This window comes from Corylus avellana, chromosome 2 (genome assembly GCF_965113065.1).
Source record: "Corylus avellana chromosome 2, dhCorAvel1.hap1.2, whole genome shotgun sequence".
Lineage (NCBI taxonomy): Eukaryota > Viridiplantae > Streptophyta > Magnoliopsida > Fagales > Betulaceae > Corylus > Corylus avellana.
In genome coordinates, this window is record NC_142491.1 from 85,210 (window position 1) to 102,923 (window position 17,714).

Sequence of the window (17,714 nt, forward strand, 5' to 3'; positions counted from 1 at the left end):
ATTTCCTAACTGCTTCTGCTATCGGCGGTTAGTGTTCAAATAACCGCTTTTTAAAAGAAAAAAATTAAAACAATTAAAAAAAAAACAAAACGTTGTCGTTTCTATGGTAATACGATAATACCCTATTACATATGATATCGTTTCTAAATTTGTATACATTTTTATATATATTTAAAAACAAAAACGACGTGTATATATATATAGCGGTTAGCGGTTTTTTCAAAACCTAAAATCGCTAATCGTAAACACTTAAGCAGTTAGCTTTTTTTCCTAACTGCCTTTAAAAGTAGTTTATGATTAGTACAGTTAGTTTCACCCCTAGACAGTGACAGAGGCAAACATTTCATATTGGGGGTGCCGTTAAAATAACCAGACTCCATATATACAAACATATAGGTTTACTAACTTTTATTCAATTTTCTAGGCAACCAATTTCCAAACAGAAGATAATTAAACAAAAACAACAAAAAAAATTACAAATAGAAAAGATAAATATGTGAGAATTAATAATCAGATAAATCAGATCAAGACCTAATTTGGCAGCTGCATCATCGAGTTCGATCGTTCCCACCCCACCGCCCAGTGCACCGCACAACCTCAAGAAACTGATAAAATAAATCGAAAAATTCCAAATTAAAATTAGGTAAAAGAAAGAAATTAGAACAAAAATCTAATACAAAAGCGACTAAGAGTCAGAGATGAAGAGTTACTTTGCTTGGTAATGATGATGGTGGCGTCTGGACAAAATATGGGAAAAAAGATCCTCAACCCCACTTTACTTGACAACCTCATTGAAGATAGCAAAGTCGAAACTGTTTTGAGAAGTAATGGTAATACGAGTAATATTGGGGGTGCCGTGACTTGGGTAGGTAAAAAGATTTTTTTTTTTTTTTTAATTTTCGGGTCGGAAAAAAAAATATTAAAAATCCACGACACCCCCAAAGAGTGCTGTTCCGCCACTGCCCCTAGATAATTGTATAAGCCACAATAATTCAAGAGAGTTAAGTAACCATCACCTCCGACCTCCGCTCAGTTTCTCCCGAATGGTTTGCACTAATGTCAAATTTGGAGTCTAGATCTTGGTTTTTACGAGCCAAACATGTCTTCCTCTACCCATCATCATCGCCAAAACACCACACCATCTTAATCCTCGGCCTCTCCGCTCTATAACTCCTCCTTCTGTGCCATTGCGTGATATGTGCAAGAGTATGTTTCTCTAAAGTAAAATTATTAGAACGAGAGATGTGACTTGTTGGATAGCAAAGATGTGCAGTTGGATAATCAATAAAAGAGCCAATCAAGAATAGCCTACAACTTTATCTCATCATGCCACCACCTTACTAACTCTTATGTCCTAGGAACATGCTATTTGTCATTTTTATGTTCTTTTTCTTTACAACTCTTTTAAAATCAATCATTAAAAACAAGTGAGACTGATTTTTTTTCATTTTCTAATTAGATGACTAGAACTGATCAATGGAAGTCTTAGAATTTTTTTTTTTTTTTTTAAATTTTTAATTTCATTTGATTCCATCTTATTTAGTTCTTTAGTTTCATTCCTGTCCTTTTTAAGGATTCACTCTTAGGAAAAGCTCGACCTTAGACTTTTTGATTTGAGCTTAGTAAAACCTAATTAGCCAATTCAAATAATGGGAAGCGTGAGAGTGAGGCCTAATAGTCATTTGGGTTGTATGAGTAGGGGTTAGATCCCAAGGTCGAATCTCATCATTAATGGGAAGCGCTTGGGATTATTGGCTTGTCCATTGATTTGGGTGTTGCTAGAGTCCTTGGTGAAGTTAGTGTTAAACTATGACTCTATCAGTCTTGACGGAATACCTGTAATTTCACTGTCTATGCCTCTTCTAAGTAATGCACAGTGGACGCATGCTATCATGATGATGCACAAGTAGAGTAAACACTTTGGTGACCATATTTTGCCTTTTTAATTGAAAAAAATAAAAAATAAAAAGACTTTAACTTATATCAGGCTAAGCCTTAAAATCCCATTTTTACAGCTCACAATCAATAATTGATACATAAGCAAAAATATAAAAAGTGCACAAAAATAATTTGGACCAAAATACACCATATTTGTGCTCATTTGAACTCAAAGAGAGAAAGAGCTTAGAGAATGGGTGACCCAAGGCTGGGTTTGGCCGTGACCCAGCCGTGAGTCACTTTCTCTGGCGCCGTGAGTCGCATTTTCTAGCCTTTAGTGTTATAAAATCCCTAAAGGGTTAATCCTTCACCTTTAAGTTTTAGTTTTGAATCAAAAAACGAGTTTTGAGGTATTAGAAACGGCTTTTGAGGTATTAGAAATGGGTTTTGAGGCCGATCACAGCATGCTAGACCCACGCCATTGGTCTGGCTGGACCCACGGCGTGGGTCTCACCGGCTACAGGTTTTTTGGGTTTTTTTTTTTTTTTTTTCTTTTACATTTTGATTTGGTGTAATTATTCTCACTTTTATTTTTTGCTTTTTTCTTAAATTGATAATGTGTCACATGGTGATTGAATGCTATAAAAAGGGCTAATTTACGCCGAACAGGATAATAGGGCTCTCAAATAAAAAATAGAGAAAGACAACATCCTTTTTTTAGATCAAACTTACACTAATTTGGAGCCAAATTTCTTCGAAAATACGAAAGGTCAATCATTTGTTTCATTGAAACGTTGATATCATTTGCTGGATCTTGTATTGGATTGAGTTTTCTAATGAGAGGGATGGATGGAGGTCGTGAATATCACAATCGTGACTGGTGGCTATTTTTAATCACACAATTTGCAAATGACCAAAACCTACCGGACAAGCACCAATGATGTATGTTTATCTTAAACAACCCCCCCAATTTCACCTCCCACGTGCCAAAATGACAAAAAAACCCACGATGTTGATATACGTGTAAGTTTAGCATTTGCTGGGTGAGAATCATTGGACTCATCCATTTTTCCAAAGAACAGGGGTCCCGCCCACAGGCCGAAGCGGTCACCACCAATAATTGGATAACTCTCCTCCTCCTAATCCTCTCTGTACTCAAGCTGGCACCACTTGTCTCCTTCCTTCTACTCCCTCAACACCTCTCTCTCTCTCTCGTAGTAACAGTAGCCACCACCTAAACACTTGTACTAATAATACACCATTTTTCTATGCATTAGCAAAGAAACGAAAATTCAATTAACAATGCTTCCACTTCCATTGATTTGCCTCTCTTTTCTGTCGTTTATCTCCTACACTTCAATCCCACTCTCCAGTGCAAAAGATCAATCATTAGTATTACCATCGTCGTCATCGTCGATATATGAAATCCTCCTGGCCCATGGGCTACCGATGGGCCTGCTGCCCAAGGGTGTGAAAGAGTTCGACATTGATGACACCGGGCGGTTCCAGGTGCACCTGGATCAGCCCTGCAACGCCGACTTCAAGAACTCATTGCATTACGATCGGAACGTTTCGGGGACTCTAAGCTACGGTCAGATCGCATCCTTGTCGGGGATTTTGTCTCAGGAGTTGTTTCTTTGGTTCCAAGTGAAGGCGATTCGGGTGGATATACCCAGCTCCGGCTTGATTTACTTCGACGTCGGCGTGGTTGATAAGCAATTCCCTTTGTCGCTGTTCGAAACGCCGCCGGATTGTGTAGCAGCGAGGACAGTGGAGCCCGAGGTTTGGTTTCGTTTGCCTCATGTCTGTGAATTTTTGCAAGTTTAAGTTTTTGCATTATGTGTATCTGGGTTGCTCTGTTTTTGATGCTTTGGGTATGGAACTTCATATACACAGAGTGAGTTTGATCAGGAAGATTTTGCGTAGATTGTGAAATGTGACGGAGCAATCGGCTCATTGGTTCTTCCATTCCCCTTGTAAACTACGATATATAGTGCAGACTCTGCAGTCTGTGCAAACTAGTCGCGCCAGCTCCTGTGTATGCAAATGCAATGATGGTGGGTGTATTCGATTGAGAGGGAGAATAAACGAGGCATATCTAGTTGAGATAAATGAATGTCAGCATATTCAGGTGTTGTATCGGGTCATCTTCTTCTTCTTTCTTCTTTTTTTTTTTTTTCTGTAATATAATTTGTAAACTAATCAAGAATCAAAACCTTTCTTCCTTTGCTTTTGCTCCTTCAACTCTTTCTATTATCAGTTTTGATAATTGCTTTGCTTCTATTTGACATCTTTGGTTTAAAATCTATGGCATAATAATATCAATTTAGATTAATGGTTTAGGGGTGGTGGAGTAAGAGTATGAAAACTTCTCTCTCTTATTTTGTTTTTAATTGGTATTGTTAGAGATAATGATCAAGCAAAACAACCACGACAGAATTGTAATAAAACCTGAAGATTTTAGAGAAGAAGTCATGTACAAATAGAACTCGATCATTTATAAGAAAGTTGTAACGAACTTTCTTATAAATGAAACAATCTTCACCATATTGAGGTAGGTAAGGTAGTTACACAATTCAACATACTTGTAAAATCTTACAACTATCGACCACTTTTGTTGATATTAAGATATAATGTCTGGTGTAAACCTTAAATAGTGCTATAAGTCCCTCTTAAGTTCCTCCAAAAATAATGTGTCTAATAAAATTACCATTAGGCTCATGATTGATCATCATTGAATTTTAATCAAATGGTAATTTTAATAGCCACATCATTCTTGGAAGGACTCAGAGAGATTTTTAGAATTACTCGTAAACCTTAGAGGACTCTGATTCTATTTTCAGAGAGTTTGTTGATATTCAAAATGGATTATTCATATAGGAGTCCTTTCTTACAATTTCTACTTTTCTTTTTTGCCATTTTCACCTAATGGTGTGACTAATAAAGAGTAGTAAACATTTTGGACATTTATTCAATTGGTATAATTTGGGTGCTCAGGGGCGAAACTAGGTTTTGTTATGTGGAGGGACGATACTAAGATCTTAATAGAGAGATTAAGGTACAAATGGTTGGTGTTTTAGCTTCACTAGTGCAATGGTTTTTAAAGGAGTGGTTTAGGTCAGTCCGGTCACAAGGCATGGCCTTGTGGGGAGTTGGTTCAGCCGCAAAGGCTGAGGATGTGCAAGTCATCCGTCAGCGCAAGTGGTGCATGATAAATTGTCGTTAATCGTTCTCTCTCTCTCACGCCATTTCGCTCTTGTTTGTTCTTTAAGATGGAGACTTAGAAAGATTTTGAGATAGGTTCAGATGAAAGGGTTTAAGTTTTGAAAAGTTAAAGGGAAAAATTGGAAAAGAAAGGTCACAACCATCAATTCCAGGCTTTGCCCCTTCTTATTCAATGTGACAAATAAAAGTACAAAAAAAAAAAAAAAACCAAATATTCACTGTGGTCGTTACACAATTCAACACTTTTGTCTAGGGACTTATATTTCAACTGTTAGAATATTTGATATTATTCTATTATGTTGTCTTATATGTTCTAGGGTTTAGTCTAAGGTTTTTTGCTCACTGCTTCTTCTCTTTCTATAAATAGAGAGCTATGTAAACATATCAACAATATTGAAGAGAATATACAATGTAGTCCTTATATGCATCCACTTTCTCTATTTTCTCTCTCTCTTTCTTCCGCTCTCCAATATATATTTAACATGCAATCAGAGCCACTTTCTTGTGGCTTTCAACTTCCTTGACATTTTCTTGTGTTCTCTCCAACGATCTCACTATTCCAATCCCCATGAATCGCCTCCTCAACCATCAGCGTGTGATTCCTACAGGCTCAAACGCGTTGCCATTCACCGACGGAAGTTCTGCATGTGGGCTTCACGTGCCACAGCACCACATAGTGGAAAGCGCGTGTACGTCAAGCGCTAGACGAGTTTCCCTTCTTCCTGTTGCCATGTGTCACCCAGACAGTGCCACCTCAACCCTAGGGAACACGTCAGCGTCCAATGCACCCCAACGGATCCATCAACCCGATCTGCCAACCCAACCTAGGGGGTATGAATCTGGTTCGGTTCACTGGTTTTCCTACTCGAACCGACTCAATCTTCATTCGTCTCACCTGCCTAAGCCAGCCCACTCTCAAACCAGTCCAGAAGGCTCAGCCGAACAAGCCAGTCAAGTCAATCCAGCCCACAGGTTAGACCCGGTTCACTTAGATCCATCAAACCCGGCTCAATTGAGTAGGCCAATTGGGTCAATCTCTCCAACCCGGTCTAAAGCAGTCAACCTGGTTCAGTGGGTTAGACTCGGGTCACGTAATTTCGGGTCAAAACATATTCAATAGTCCACGAGTTTTGGCCAATTTTAGCCCATGTAACCGGCCCAATCTAGCCTATCCTATAAGGCTCCAATCCAATTCAGTCCATCAATTCAATAATGCTCTAGCCCAAGTCATTGCCAACAGCCGCCGTCCTCCACCTCCGGCTGCCACTCTCCGGCAAACCAAAAAAAAAAAAAAAATTCTCTTTATTTCCCTTTCTTTTTCCTAAACTCAAGCTTACACCTTGAGTTTGAGATGGATGTTATAATATTTGATATTATTCTATTATGTTGCCTTATATGTTCTAGGTTATTTTCTCTCTATAAATACAGAGCTATATAAACATATCAACAATATTGAAAAAAAATATATAATGTAATCCTTATATGCTCCCGCTTTCTCTCAGGTGTAGTATACCTTGAAGGACTCTATATCTGTTGTCAGAGTTTTAGCAAAAGGCTTGATTATCAACTCTATTTATTTAGGAGTCCTTACAATTTCTACCTTTCTTTTGTGGCCCTTTTCCGTCTAATTGTGAGAGTAATAAAGAGTAATAAACATTTTGGACATTTATTCAATTGGTACAATCACAGTGCTTTTCTTATGATTAATGGATTATGTATTTAACTACTTTGCTTGTGATCGGAGAAATGGATGTAAAAGTTTGGATATAAAATTTTGAAAGAAGACACTCCGGTGGAAATTTGCCAAACCAAGGGTGGAGTGTACAAAACCCAGAACCTCCACTCCGCCCAACTTTCTTCCAATCAATCTGTTTTTTTTTTTTTTTCAAAGCAAAATAAGGTGAAAAAAAAAAAAAAAAAAACTGTTCTGAAACAAGATTCATTGAATTCATTAACAACAATAGTGAGGGAATAGATTGCATTTGGATTTTTTTTAATTTTTTTTTGAAATCATAAACACAAAAATTAATTATATCATTTTCTATTTTCATTCTAATTTTTGAAGAGATAGCGACATATGGATTAACATATTGTATATAAAGAAAATTGTAGACACTAATGCTAACAATGATAATAAGATAAGTTATGCTTTATTAAAAGCTGCTAAATACGATGGTATGGTGAGGATTGTGATAATAAGACAATTGTCATTTGAACTTTGAAGGAATGACTATACCTTAAATCATATCAAAGTTGTGTGAAAAACAACTTGCATAAGATCAAGAGATTATAGACTTTATTTGGTTCGAGTTGTAAGTTATACTGCCCAAAATTTGAACCACTTAATTAGAGTTATAGAGTTTATCTGCTTCGAGTATGTAAGTTAAGCACCATAGCAACTGTTTGAAAAAGATGAGCCCTACAACTTTTGGAGAACAAATTTTGAAAAAAAAAAAAAAATTGGGAAGTATAACATTCTCTTTTTTTTATGGGTCCAAATTTCAATAAAAAATAGAGCAACCTAATTTAATCCCAATCCCAATCCCTTATAATTACTCAAAAGAGAAGCATAATCACAGCAGAAAACCAAATATAAAAAAAGCAAAGGACTCCTTGGCAAAATTAAATAAAGCAACTGGCTTGATCGCTCTTCACTCCTATGCCATCAACTCTTTGACTTCTCCCATAGGAATAGAGATTTCCGGCTGCCAAGCATCAGATAATTTACCTTTCTTTTTTTTACTTTTTTTTTTAAAAAAAAAAATTAAGAAAAGAGATATTAAAAGAAAATTTAAATTTAAAATATTAGCACCCAATTTAAGGTATTAGCATTAAATTAAATCTGAGGCATTAGTAATAAATTTAGGATAATCAAATTCTTTTTGAATGAGACAATCTCTAAATGGTTAACTTTCTACCCCTAGATTTAAGTTTTAAATCCAAAAACAAGTTTTGAAGCATTAAAAACTGAATATTAATTCATAGAAATTTAACTAAAAAATAAATAAATTTTTTTTTTTTTGTTTAATATATGTCTAAATTTCACAGCCGCATAACAGGACTCCTCCCATAGATGATAGATTCTAAATTCTAAATATTAAAAGGTCACACGAAAAGAAAACGATGTCATATGAAGCACTTGAACAAATGTCACATGTCAGAAAGCGAAAAAACAACACATCCCACGCAAATCTCTGTCCCTCTCATATAATATTATTATTATTATTATTCTTATATGAAAACATAATAAAAAAACTTTTTTTCCCTTTTTTTTAATGAATGAGAAATTTTTATATCAACAAAAAAAATATCTATTCACTCTATTATCTCATCCACTTCCTCACTTCCCCACCACCTCTCCTTTCCCTCCTTCCCTAAAACCTCGCCGGAAAGAACCACTGACCGGCGGCGCAACCACCACCCCCATGTCCACTTCTTCAATGCCCTCAATTCCCTTCCTCTTCCTCTCTCCCCCAACCAAGCCAAGCCTCTCCGTTTCATTAAGGCCACACTCTTCCTCTTCTTCCTTTTCTTCATTTTCTTGCTCTTTGGTTTCCAAGCGCTCCAATGGATTCGCCAACAGGACGACTAAGCTTTCGATATTCGCTTGCTCCACGTCGCCGTTCATAGGGAGAGTGGGTCTGCAGTGGCGGGAGGGGAACGTGTCCCTGCTGTCGTTTGGGGTGAACCCATATGCGATGACCGAAGTTGGGAAGAAGAGCGATTCATCCCAGGCTCTGTCGGCATTGCTTCCCTTTGTGGTCGCTGCCACTGCGATTGCTGCTCTTGCTCAGCCTTCCACTTTCACTTGGTGGGTCTTTTGGGTTTATCAAGTTTTCGAATTCTACATGTGGCTTTGTGATTAGTTAGTTTCTACTTTTGCATGTGGGTTTGATTGTTCTTCTCTAACTGGGTTTTCAGTGTTCAGTTTAAAATATTGGTTATTTGTCTGCAAATGGGGTTTTCTATTCTATTATTCTTTCGGTCCTGAGTTCTTTTTTTTTTTTCAATAAATATGTAAGCATTTAAGGAAATTGTTCTCAAGTTTTTTATTTTTATTGTTCATTATTAAAGTTTTTTCTTTTATGGGGTTTTTGAAACTTTCCTTTCAGTTTTTACCTTTCTAATATAAAATTAATTGTTTTTCATTTAATATTTTTGCATTTCTCATTATTTCTTTTCTCCCGATTTCTTAATCTTTAACTTTTGGACTTTCTATTTTATTTTTCTTTTCTTGGAAAAAAGAGAGGTGGAGAGTGCTTCTCAGAGCTGCAAATACCTATTAGTTGTAATCTTAGAGACAGAAGGCCATGAAAGTTACATATCAGAATTCGGGACTGCTTGTGTTTGATTTAAGGCTGATAAGGGGCTGGGTTCACCTAGCTTTTCTTGTTCACAGGTCTTCTAGTTTCTAGTCAGCGTGTGCCATGGCAAAAGAAGCTGTGTTTTTGTTAAGATTTACGTGAAAAATGTGTAATTCTTCCCAACTAATTTATGGATTTAAATGTTTAAGAGTGGTTTAAAACTGAAGGAGCTATGAACTTTGAACATCTGTAGGGTATCTAAGGAACTATATGCCCCTGCTCTTGGTGGGATCATGTTGTCTATTGGAATCCGACTTTCTATTGATGATTTTGCCCTTGCATTTAAAAGGTGCAACCTTGTTTTATCTTTTTTATTTTTCATCTGAAAATTGAGGTATTGTAATCCATTCGTGGATTTTGAATTGTTTCCAATGTTCTTCAGCTTTCTTCTGTTGCAGACCTTTACCATTGACTCTTGGGTTCATTACACAATATATGCTGAAGCCGGCCCTCGGAGTATTAATTGCAAGAGCATTTGGCATGTCTCGGATGTTCTATGCAGGCTTTGTGCTCACATCTTGTGTTGCAGGAGCTCAGCTGTCTAGCTACGCCAGTTTTTTGAGCAAAGGGGATGTGGCCTTGAGCATTCTCCTAACCAGCTCTACAACCATTGCATCAGTGCTTTTTACGCCTCTACTGACTGGCCTTCTAATTGGATCTGTTGTTCCAGTTGATGCTGTTGCCATGTCAAAGTCAATATTACAGGTAAGAAGAACCGTGCGTTAAGTGATTAAAAGAAAATTTATAAATAATTCTATCCCCTTTGTCTTTACTAATAAATTTTCTTCACGTTTTTTGTCAGGTAGTTCTTGTTCCAATCACCCTTGGACTAGTGCTTAATACTTACGCAAAACCAGTTGTGAATGTCCTTCAACCAGTGATGCCATTTGTTGCAATGATTTGCACTTCTTTGTGCATCGGAAGTCCTCTTGCTATAAATCGGAGCCAAATTTTGTCCATGGAGGGTCTCCGACTGGTTTTACCAGTACTGACATTTCATGCTGTGGCCTTTGCTGTGGGATATTTGGTCTCCAAAATTCCAATGTTTAGGTAAGTTTATCCTTCCTTGCAATGTAATTTTATTCTTGCTTTGATGTTGATGTAGTGCCACAGGGAATTCAATGTCGAATGAGTTGGTGTTGAAAGGGCAATGTTGCAAGTGTCAATGTCAAAGGGACAGTTTCGTGAATAATGTTGTTCTGACAGCCAGTAACCGTGGCAATGACCAATGTTGTGCCAGCAGCTAATGCTTTTCCATTTGAGTGATTATCATTATGGTACGTTTGGAAGTCTAAGAGTTTCTTGGGACGATGTTGTTAGTAGATAAGTTGTCTTAGAAGTTAGAAGTAAGTATTTATTAGGTATTGTAATTTGTCTAGAAAGTTGTGTTAGTGTTGGACTTGTGTTTTAACTATTTTTGAGGTAGTATTTGTGTTGGAAGGCGTCAAGGGAGAATAGAAAGTTTTGGTAGTACTAATTTGTTGGTGCAGCCGTGCAGTGCCTATATAATATAGACGAAGTGGAAGTTTAGTTAAGTCATTTTTCTTATCTCTCTTGATTAATGTCATTGCAGCATGGGGTCCCCTTTTGGTCTATCTCCTCTTATTGTGCCTCTAAATGCTTTAATTCTTTCTCCTTCCCTCTTCCACCCACATTGAATTTCTTGTCCTATAAATAATGGAGATATGAGAAGCTAACCCCCTTGTCTTTGCCCTTGTATTATGGATTTGTGCACCTCTCTTTTCTTAATTGAATAACTTTTGGTCAGCAACATTGTGGTGTAGAGGGTCAATTGCTTAAGTGTAAAAAAACTCTTGTAAACCCAGGACTTGTTTGTGTGCCTACTTTGCCAAATCTGACATGTTCTTTAGTAGGCGCTTGTGATGGATTTAAGCTAGATGTTTCATGCTTTATTGTGTTGTGGGCACTACGTCATTATGCAAGTAGAAGTCGGTGTAATTTATCAAACACCGTCGATCATTACAAGAAGCCAGCTTCTTGATAGAATCTCTTCCTCTGTGTCTAATTGCGTACCAAAAACAGATCGTTAGCATTTTTCTGTTGAGGAGTTGCAACTGGTTTTCCTCAAAAATAATTTTGGTGTTGGTCGCAGGCAAGAAGAAGAAATTAGCAGGACAATTTCATTATGCACAGGAATGCAAAGCTCCACCCTGGCAGGGCTCCTTGCTACGCAGTTCCTTGGGAGCAGTCAGGCAGTTCCACCAGCATGTTCAGTAGTTGCTATGGCTATCATGGGCCTTTGTCTTGCCTCTTTCTGGGGCAGCGGCTATCGGATCAGAGACCTTCCATCCCTACTAATGCCACAAAGCGATTCTACGTTCAAGGTTTGATGAAGCACGGTCGGAGCGGTTAGATTGAACTAACCGGTGGTCGGAGAAACTGATGGATGCATGGCTCTAACAATCGTGACTACCATCAGAGATGGTTGAACCATCAGAGATTCAGAAGCAGGTTATGCAGCAATATATACAGCAGATTAGGAGCTATATATATGTGTGTATATAGCCTCAGAAGAAAAGCAAAAGAAAAAACAGGAGCCATATACATATATAGCGAGAACCATGGTGGCGCTTGGTTCCTGCTGTACATAAACCCGATAAATTGTACTTGAGAAAGTATACAAATGGTTGTATGAAGTAAGATTTTGCTCTCTCTTCACTCTTTCATGTTCAGTGTGTCTTTTCTTGCATGCATTCAATTGGCATGGAGTTAGACAAATTTGGGGGGCTAACTCTGCTAGGGAGATTTATGACTAAAACTTCAATTAATTATATAAAAATCCTGCTTTATATAATTTTAAAATGTATTTTGTATGTTAGGTGATTAAACAGATAGATTATAAATAAATAAAAAATAGAAACTATTATTTTTGGAACAATTTTGTTTCTACACGGTGCATATGAAATAGTTGAGAGGATTGTAACTAAAGATGTATAGTTGTTTAAAAAATTCTATAAAAAAAAAAAAAAAAAAATTAAGGCTAAGATATAGGTCGAATCACAAATTAGTTTGAAAGAAAACACTTGTAAAATATATGCCAAACCTTAAAGAAGATCAGAAATTAAAGAAAATGTCACATGCATGAATTGGTGGAGATGAGTTAGCAAGCTGAGTTGGCAGGTGTTGGTGATGTATGAAGATAATCCCACGTGCTGATTAGTTAATTCAGTTAGGTGGTTAGCATGAAGTTGTAATTCAGTTAGGGGGTTAGTTATAAGGGCACTATAAATAGTTCTCTCTTCAATTGTAAAGGCAGCTTGGTTGTTTGTAGTTCTTAATGAACATGGAGATTGGCACTCTCGAATGTGCTTAGGAGGCTGTAACCCTCGAAGTTACTGATTGCTCAATAAAAGTTCTCTCTTCCTTCTCAATTTCCATTCTTTTCTCTTTCATCTTTTATTCTTTTCTTGCTTACTCTCCATTACAGTATTGAATCCATATCAGTACTGTAACAAGTGGTATCAGAGCCCTTGATCCATTTGGGATATTCTGGTTTTACTTTTTTCCTCTTTGGTCTATATGAAAACAAGGTCAGCGATGGCAGAAGAAGCAATACAGTGGGAACAAGGCCGGCAGTTAAAAGCAGTCCAAACTGAGTGTGTGGTGTTGCAGTCAGCCATGAAGGATCTTCAGGATTCTAATGTTGAAATTAAATCAACTATAAATCAGTTGATTTTGGACTCTACCGAAAATAAGGCAGCAATGAAGGCCATGATGGGAATGATGACCAAGCAGAAACATCCTATGCAGCAGGGTGGGGACGAAGTTGGGCAAGTTCAAGGTCATGTTGCTGCGAGCCAGTGGGAAAGGCAGTTTGCAAAGGAGTCAACAACCAATGATGGGATTTTTACGAAGGCTTTTAGGCTGGAGTTTCCTACTTTTAATGGTGAGGATCCAGATTCTTGGTGTTATAGGGCAGAGCAATTCTTTGACTTCTATCGTGTTCAGGAAGGGCAGAAATTGAGAATTACTTCATTCCATATGGAAGGTAAAGCTTTATCTTGGTTTCAAGCTTTGCGTAATACTCATAATCTGTCTAGTTGGAATGATTTTTTGGTGGCTATTCAAGTTAGATTCGGTAAGGGTGCATATGATGACCCTATGGAGACCCTATCTAAACTAAAACAAGTTGGTTCTTTAGATGAATATAAAACTCAATTTGAAGTGTTAGCTAATAGAGTCTTATTGTTGATTGATTCTCATAAACTGAGCATGTTTTTGGGGGGTTTGAGGGATGAAATTAGACTTCCTGTGAGGATGTTTAATCCCAAGACCTTGAATGATGCTTATGCTTTAGCAATACTTCAAGAGGAGTGTTTGGTAACTAACAGCAGGTCAGGGAAATATTTTTGGAAGAATCAAGGAGGGGGGAATGATGGCAATACTGGTTTTTCTAAAGGGAGTAATTTGTATGGAAATAGAATGCAGTTTTCCAATTCTCCTAGACAGATTCAGGGGGGTGTTGGAGGAATTAATCAGGCTAGAGGAATTGTTAATGATGTTCCTAAAGCACTGGTTCCAGTACAGAAAATATCTCCTGCTCAGATGGATGAAAGGAGAAAGAAGGGTTTATGTTACTCTTGTGATGCCAAATGGAGTAGAGGGCATGTGTGTGCTGTACCTAAGTTGTTTATGGTTGAAGAGGTTATAGAACAGAAAGTAGTTGTTGGGGTTGATGTGAGTGACAAAGAGGAGGAGGATCCAGGACAATTTTTTTTAGATGAAGAGCCAGAAATCTCTCTGAATGCCATTACAGGCACTCCTAATCCGAAAACTATGAGGGTTATTGGAGTTTTAAGAAATCAGCAGGTAGTCATTCTTATAGATTCTGGTAGTACTCATAATTTTGTTGATGCTCAACTAGCTAATTTGTTGGGAATTGTAAGTGCTACTGATGATTCTATTAAGGTGAGGATTGCAAATGGTCAGGTGATTACCAGCCCAGGAAAGAGTCAGGACCTTACACTTCTGGTGCAAGGAAATTTTTTTCGAATGAACTTGTACATTTTGCCTTTAGCTGGTTGTGACATTGTGTTGGGGATACAATGGTTGAGGTTGTTAGGTCCCATTTTGTGGGATTTTGATCAGTTAACCATGGAGTTTCAATTTGATAATAAGAAGTGTGTGTTACATGGGCTACAGCAGGGTCCTCAATTGAGTTTGGAGGATGAGAAGTCATTGCAAGGGCTTCAGAAGGGAAGCAAAGGTGTCATGTTACAGCTTATTAATAATACAATGCAGCCAGAACAAGAAGATCATGCAGGGAGGAAGGTTGAAGTGGAAAAAAATGGACTATTTGATGATATACTTGAGCAATTTGAAGATGTATTCCAAGAACCTACTGGTTTGCCTCCCAGCAGGGCTCATGATCATGCCATTCCTTTACAGCCAGGAGTTCAGCCAGTGTCAGTAAGACCCTACAGGTATCCTTTTTATCAAAAAGAAGAGATTGAGAAGATAGTTAGACAGTTGCTGAAATCTGGAGTTATCAGAAGCAGTACTAGTCCCTTTTCATCTCCAGTGTTGCTTGTTAGGAAGGCTGATGGAACTTGGAGAATGTGTATGGATTATCGATCCCTCAACAAAGTGACAGTTAAGGATAGGTTCCCTATTCCTGTGGTAGAGGAACTCTTGGATGAACTTTGGGGGTCTACAAAATTTTCTAAGCTGGACTTGATATCTGGTTATCACCAGATTAGGGTAGTGGAAGAAGATATACCCAAAACAACTTTTAGAACACATGAAGGGCATTATGAGTTCTTGGTTATGCCTTTTGGCTTAACAAATGCTCCTTCAACTTTCCAAAGTTTGATGAACCATTTGTTCAAACCTCATTTAAGGAAATTTATTTTGGTGTTCTTTGATGATATTTTGGTGTTCAGTAAAGATGTGGAGCAACATAGAATTCATTTGCAGCAAACTTTGGATATTTTGAGGCAGAATAAGTTGTTTGCTAAGAAATCCAAATGCAGATTTGGGTGTGATGAGGTGGATTATTTGGGGCACATTGTTTCTCAACAGGGTGTAAAAGCTGATCCCGGTAAGATTCAGTCCATGGTGGATTGGCCCTTTCCAACTAACATCAAGGCTTTGAGGGGTTTTTTGGGGTTGACTGGCTATTACAGGAAATTCATTAGAGGGTATGGTTCAATTGCTGCTCCATTGACATCTATGTTGAAAAAGAATGCATTTTCTTGGGATGAAGCTGCAAAGGGTGCTTTTTTGGATCTTAAGATTGCTGTGACTCATTCTCCTGTTTTAGCATTGCCAAACTTTGCTCAACCTTTTGTCATTGAATGTGATGCAAGTGGGGTAGGAATAGGTGCAGTTTTGATGCAAAGCAGTAGGCCTATTGCTTATTTGAGCAAGGCTTTGAAGGGAAGGGCTCTTCTCATGTCCACTTATGAGAAGGAACTATTGGCTTTAGTAACTGCTATTCAGAAGTGGAGACCCTATTTGTTGGGGCAGAGTTTTGTTGTTAAAACTGACCAACAAAGCTTGAAGTTTCTGTTGGAGCAAAAGGTTGGTACTCCCTTTCAACAAAAATGGATTTCCAAGCTGTTGGGGTATGATTTCACAGTGAAATTTAAGAAAGGGGTGGAAAATAAGGTGGCAAATGCCTTGTCTAGGAGGGAAGGTTGGGCAGAAGAGATCTCACTTGCTCTTTTGTCAATCCCTACCTCGGATTGGGTGGATAGGTTGAAAAGGCATTATAAGGAGGATCTACTTATGCAGGGATTGATTACTAAGTGGTTAACTAATCAATTGAATACCACTAAGTATGCTTACAGGGAGGGGCTGCTGTTTTACAAAAACAGATTGTGCTTAGGTAATGATCCGACCATTAAGGCTCAAGTTCTATCCTTTGTTCATGGTGATCCCATTGCAGGCCATTCTGGTTATGAGAAAACAATGCAGAGGGCTAAAAGAGATTTTTTTTGGAAGGGCATGAAGAAGGATCTTAAGCAGTTTATTAAAGAGTGTGAAGTTTGTCAGAAAATGAAATATGAGAACACTTCTCCTGCTGGGTTGCTGCAACCACTTCCCATTCCACTTCAGATTTGGTCTGATATCACCATGGATTTTGTAGAAGGATTGCCTCTTTCCAGTGGACATTCTGTGGTTTTGGTAGTAGTGGATCGGTTGTCCAAGTATGCTCATTTCACTTCCCTGGCTCATCCATATACTGCTTCAAAGATTGCTCAACTCTTTGTAAGCAATATAATCAAACTTCATGGTATGCCTACCTCTATTGTTTCTGATCGGGATCCTACCTTCACCAGTGCATTTTGGAAGGAATTATTTAGAATGCAGGGGACAACACTCAAGATGAGTACCAGCTGTCATCCACAAACTGATGGACAAACCGAGATAGTAAACAAATGCTTGGAGAGCTATTTAAGGTGTTTTGCTCATGATAGGCCACGGCAATGGTTATCTTGGCTGCCTTGGGCAGAGTACTGGTATAACACCAGTTGGCAAGAGTCCATCAAGATGACACCCTTTCAAGTGGTTTATGGCAGGCTCCCTCCTAGGTTATTAACCTATGTGCCAGGCACAACTCAGGTGGCAGCTGTAGATGAGGTTCTGAAATCTAGAGAGGAAATCCTGGGGCTTCTACAGCATAACCTTCAGCATGCTTAGCAGAGAATGAAGAGGTATGCTGACTTGAGAAGGTCAGAAAGGACTTTAGAAGTTGGTCAGCAGGTGTATCTTAGATTGCAGCCTTACAGACAAAGGTCTCTGGTTACTAGGAGGGCCTTGAAATTGTCTCCTAGGTTTTATGGTCCCTTTACAGTGATTAGAAAGGTGGGGGAGGTGGCTTATGAATTGAATTTACCTCAGCATGCTCGGATTCACCCTGTGTTTCATGTGTCCCAGCTCAAGCCTAAGGTAGGTAGCAGCAATATTGTAGTCCCTACTCTGCCCCCAGTAAATGCTGATGGTATCATTCAGCCTGAACCAGTGGAGGTGCTGGCTCGCAGGTCTAGACCTCAAGATAATAAGGCAATCACTGAAATTCTGGTTAGGTGGGCAAGTCAATCTCAGGAGGATGCCACTTGGGAAGAGTTCTATGCTTTGAAAAGGGCCTATCCACACCTTGTGGGCAAGGTGTTCTGAAACAGGGGAGTATTGTCACATGCATGAATTGGTGGAGATGAGTTAGCAAGCTGAGTTGGCAGGTGTTGGTGATGCATGAAGATAATCCCAAGTGCTGATTAGTTA

At 38.3% G+C, this 17,714-nt stretch overlaps 3 protein-coding genes across 4 annotated transcripts; all 3 read left to right on the forward strand.

Moving 5' to 3' along the window:
- Positions 1-3,048: 3,048 nt before the first annotated feature.
- LOC148587144 (transmembrane protein, putative (Protein of unknown function, DUF538)) lies at positions 3,049-4,111 on the forward strand. Its single transcript, XM_088513675.1, has 2 exons — positions 3,049-3,660; positions 3,775-4,111. The coding sequence occupies exons 1-2, from the start codon at positions 3,181-3,183 to the stop codon at positions 3,802-3,804; spliced, it is 510 nt and encodes a 169-aa protein (XP_088369801.1). The 5' UTR covers positions 3,049-3,180; the 3' UTR covers positions 3,805-4,111.
- Positions 4,112-8,417: 4,306 nt separating this feature from the next.
- Positions 8,418-12,140, forward strand: LOC148587145 (putative sodium/metabolite cotransporter BASS3, chloroplastic). 2 transcript variants are annotated; one of them, XR_015911296.1, is made up of 5 exons: positions 8,418-8,914; positions 9,661-9,756; positions 9,866-10,172; positions 10,270-10,744; positions 11,581-11,669. XR_015911296.1 is itself a non-coding variant. In XM_088512500.1 (5 exons), exons 1-5 carry the CDS (start codon positions 8,529-8,531, stop codon positions 11,816-11,818), a joined length of 1,275 nt encoding a protein of 424 aa, XP_088368626.1. In that variant the 5' UTR covers positions 8,419-8,528; the 3' UTR covers positions 11,819-12,140. The 2 variants fall into 2 exon arrangements, 1 of the variants encoding a protein (XP_088368626.1); XM_088512500.1 differs by having other exon boundaries at positions 8,419-8,914; positions 10,270-10,517; positions 11,581-12,140.
- Positions 12,141-17,138: 4,998 nt separating this feature from the next.
- Positions 17,139-17,609, forward strand: LOC148587146 (uncharacterized). Its single transcript, XM_088513407.1, has one exon. The coding sequence runs from the start codon at positions 17,139-17,141 to the stop codon at positions 17,607-17,609; it is 471 nt and encodes a 156-aa protein (XP_088369533.1).
- Positions 17,610-17,714: the final 105 nt, after the last annotated feature.

Coding starts and splice junctions, on each gene's coding strand:
- LOC148587146 (XM_088513407.1), top strand. CDS start 17,139: ATGAAGAGGTATGCTGACTTGAGAAGGTCAGAAAGGACTTTAGAAGTT.
- LOC148587145 (XM_088512500.1), top strand. CDS start 8,529: ATGTCCACTTCTTCAATGCCCTCAATTCCCTTCCTCTTCCTCTCTCCC. Junction 8,915..9,660: donor CAGCCTTCCACTTTCACTTG/GTGGGTCTTTTG, acceptor GAACATCTGTAG/GGTATCTAAGGAACTATATG. Junction 10,518..11,580: donor TCCAAAATTCCAATGTTTAG/GTAAGTTTATCC, acceptor TGTTGGTCGCAG/GCAAGAAGAAGAAATTAGCA.
- LOC148587144 (XM_088513675.1), top strand. CDS start 3,181: ATGCTTCCACTTCCATTGATTTGCCTCTCTTTTCTGTCGTTTATCTCC. Junction 3,661..3,774: donor CGAGGACAGTGGAGCCCGAG/GTTTGGTTTCGT, acceptor TCATATACACAG/AGTGAGTTTGATCAGGAAGA.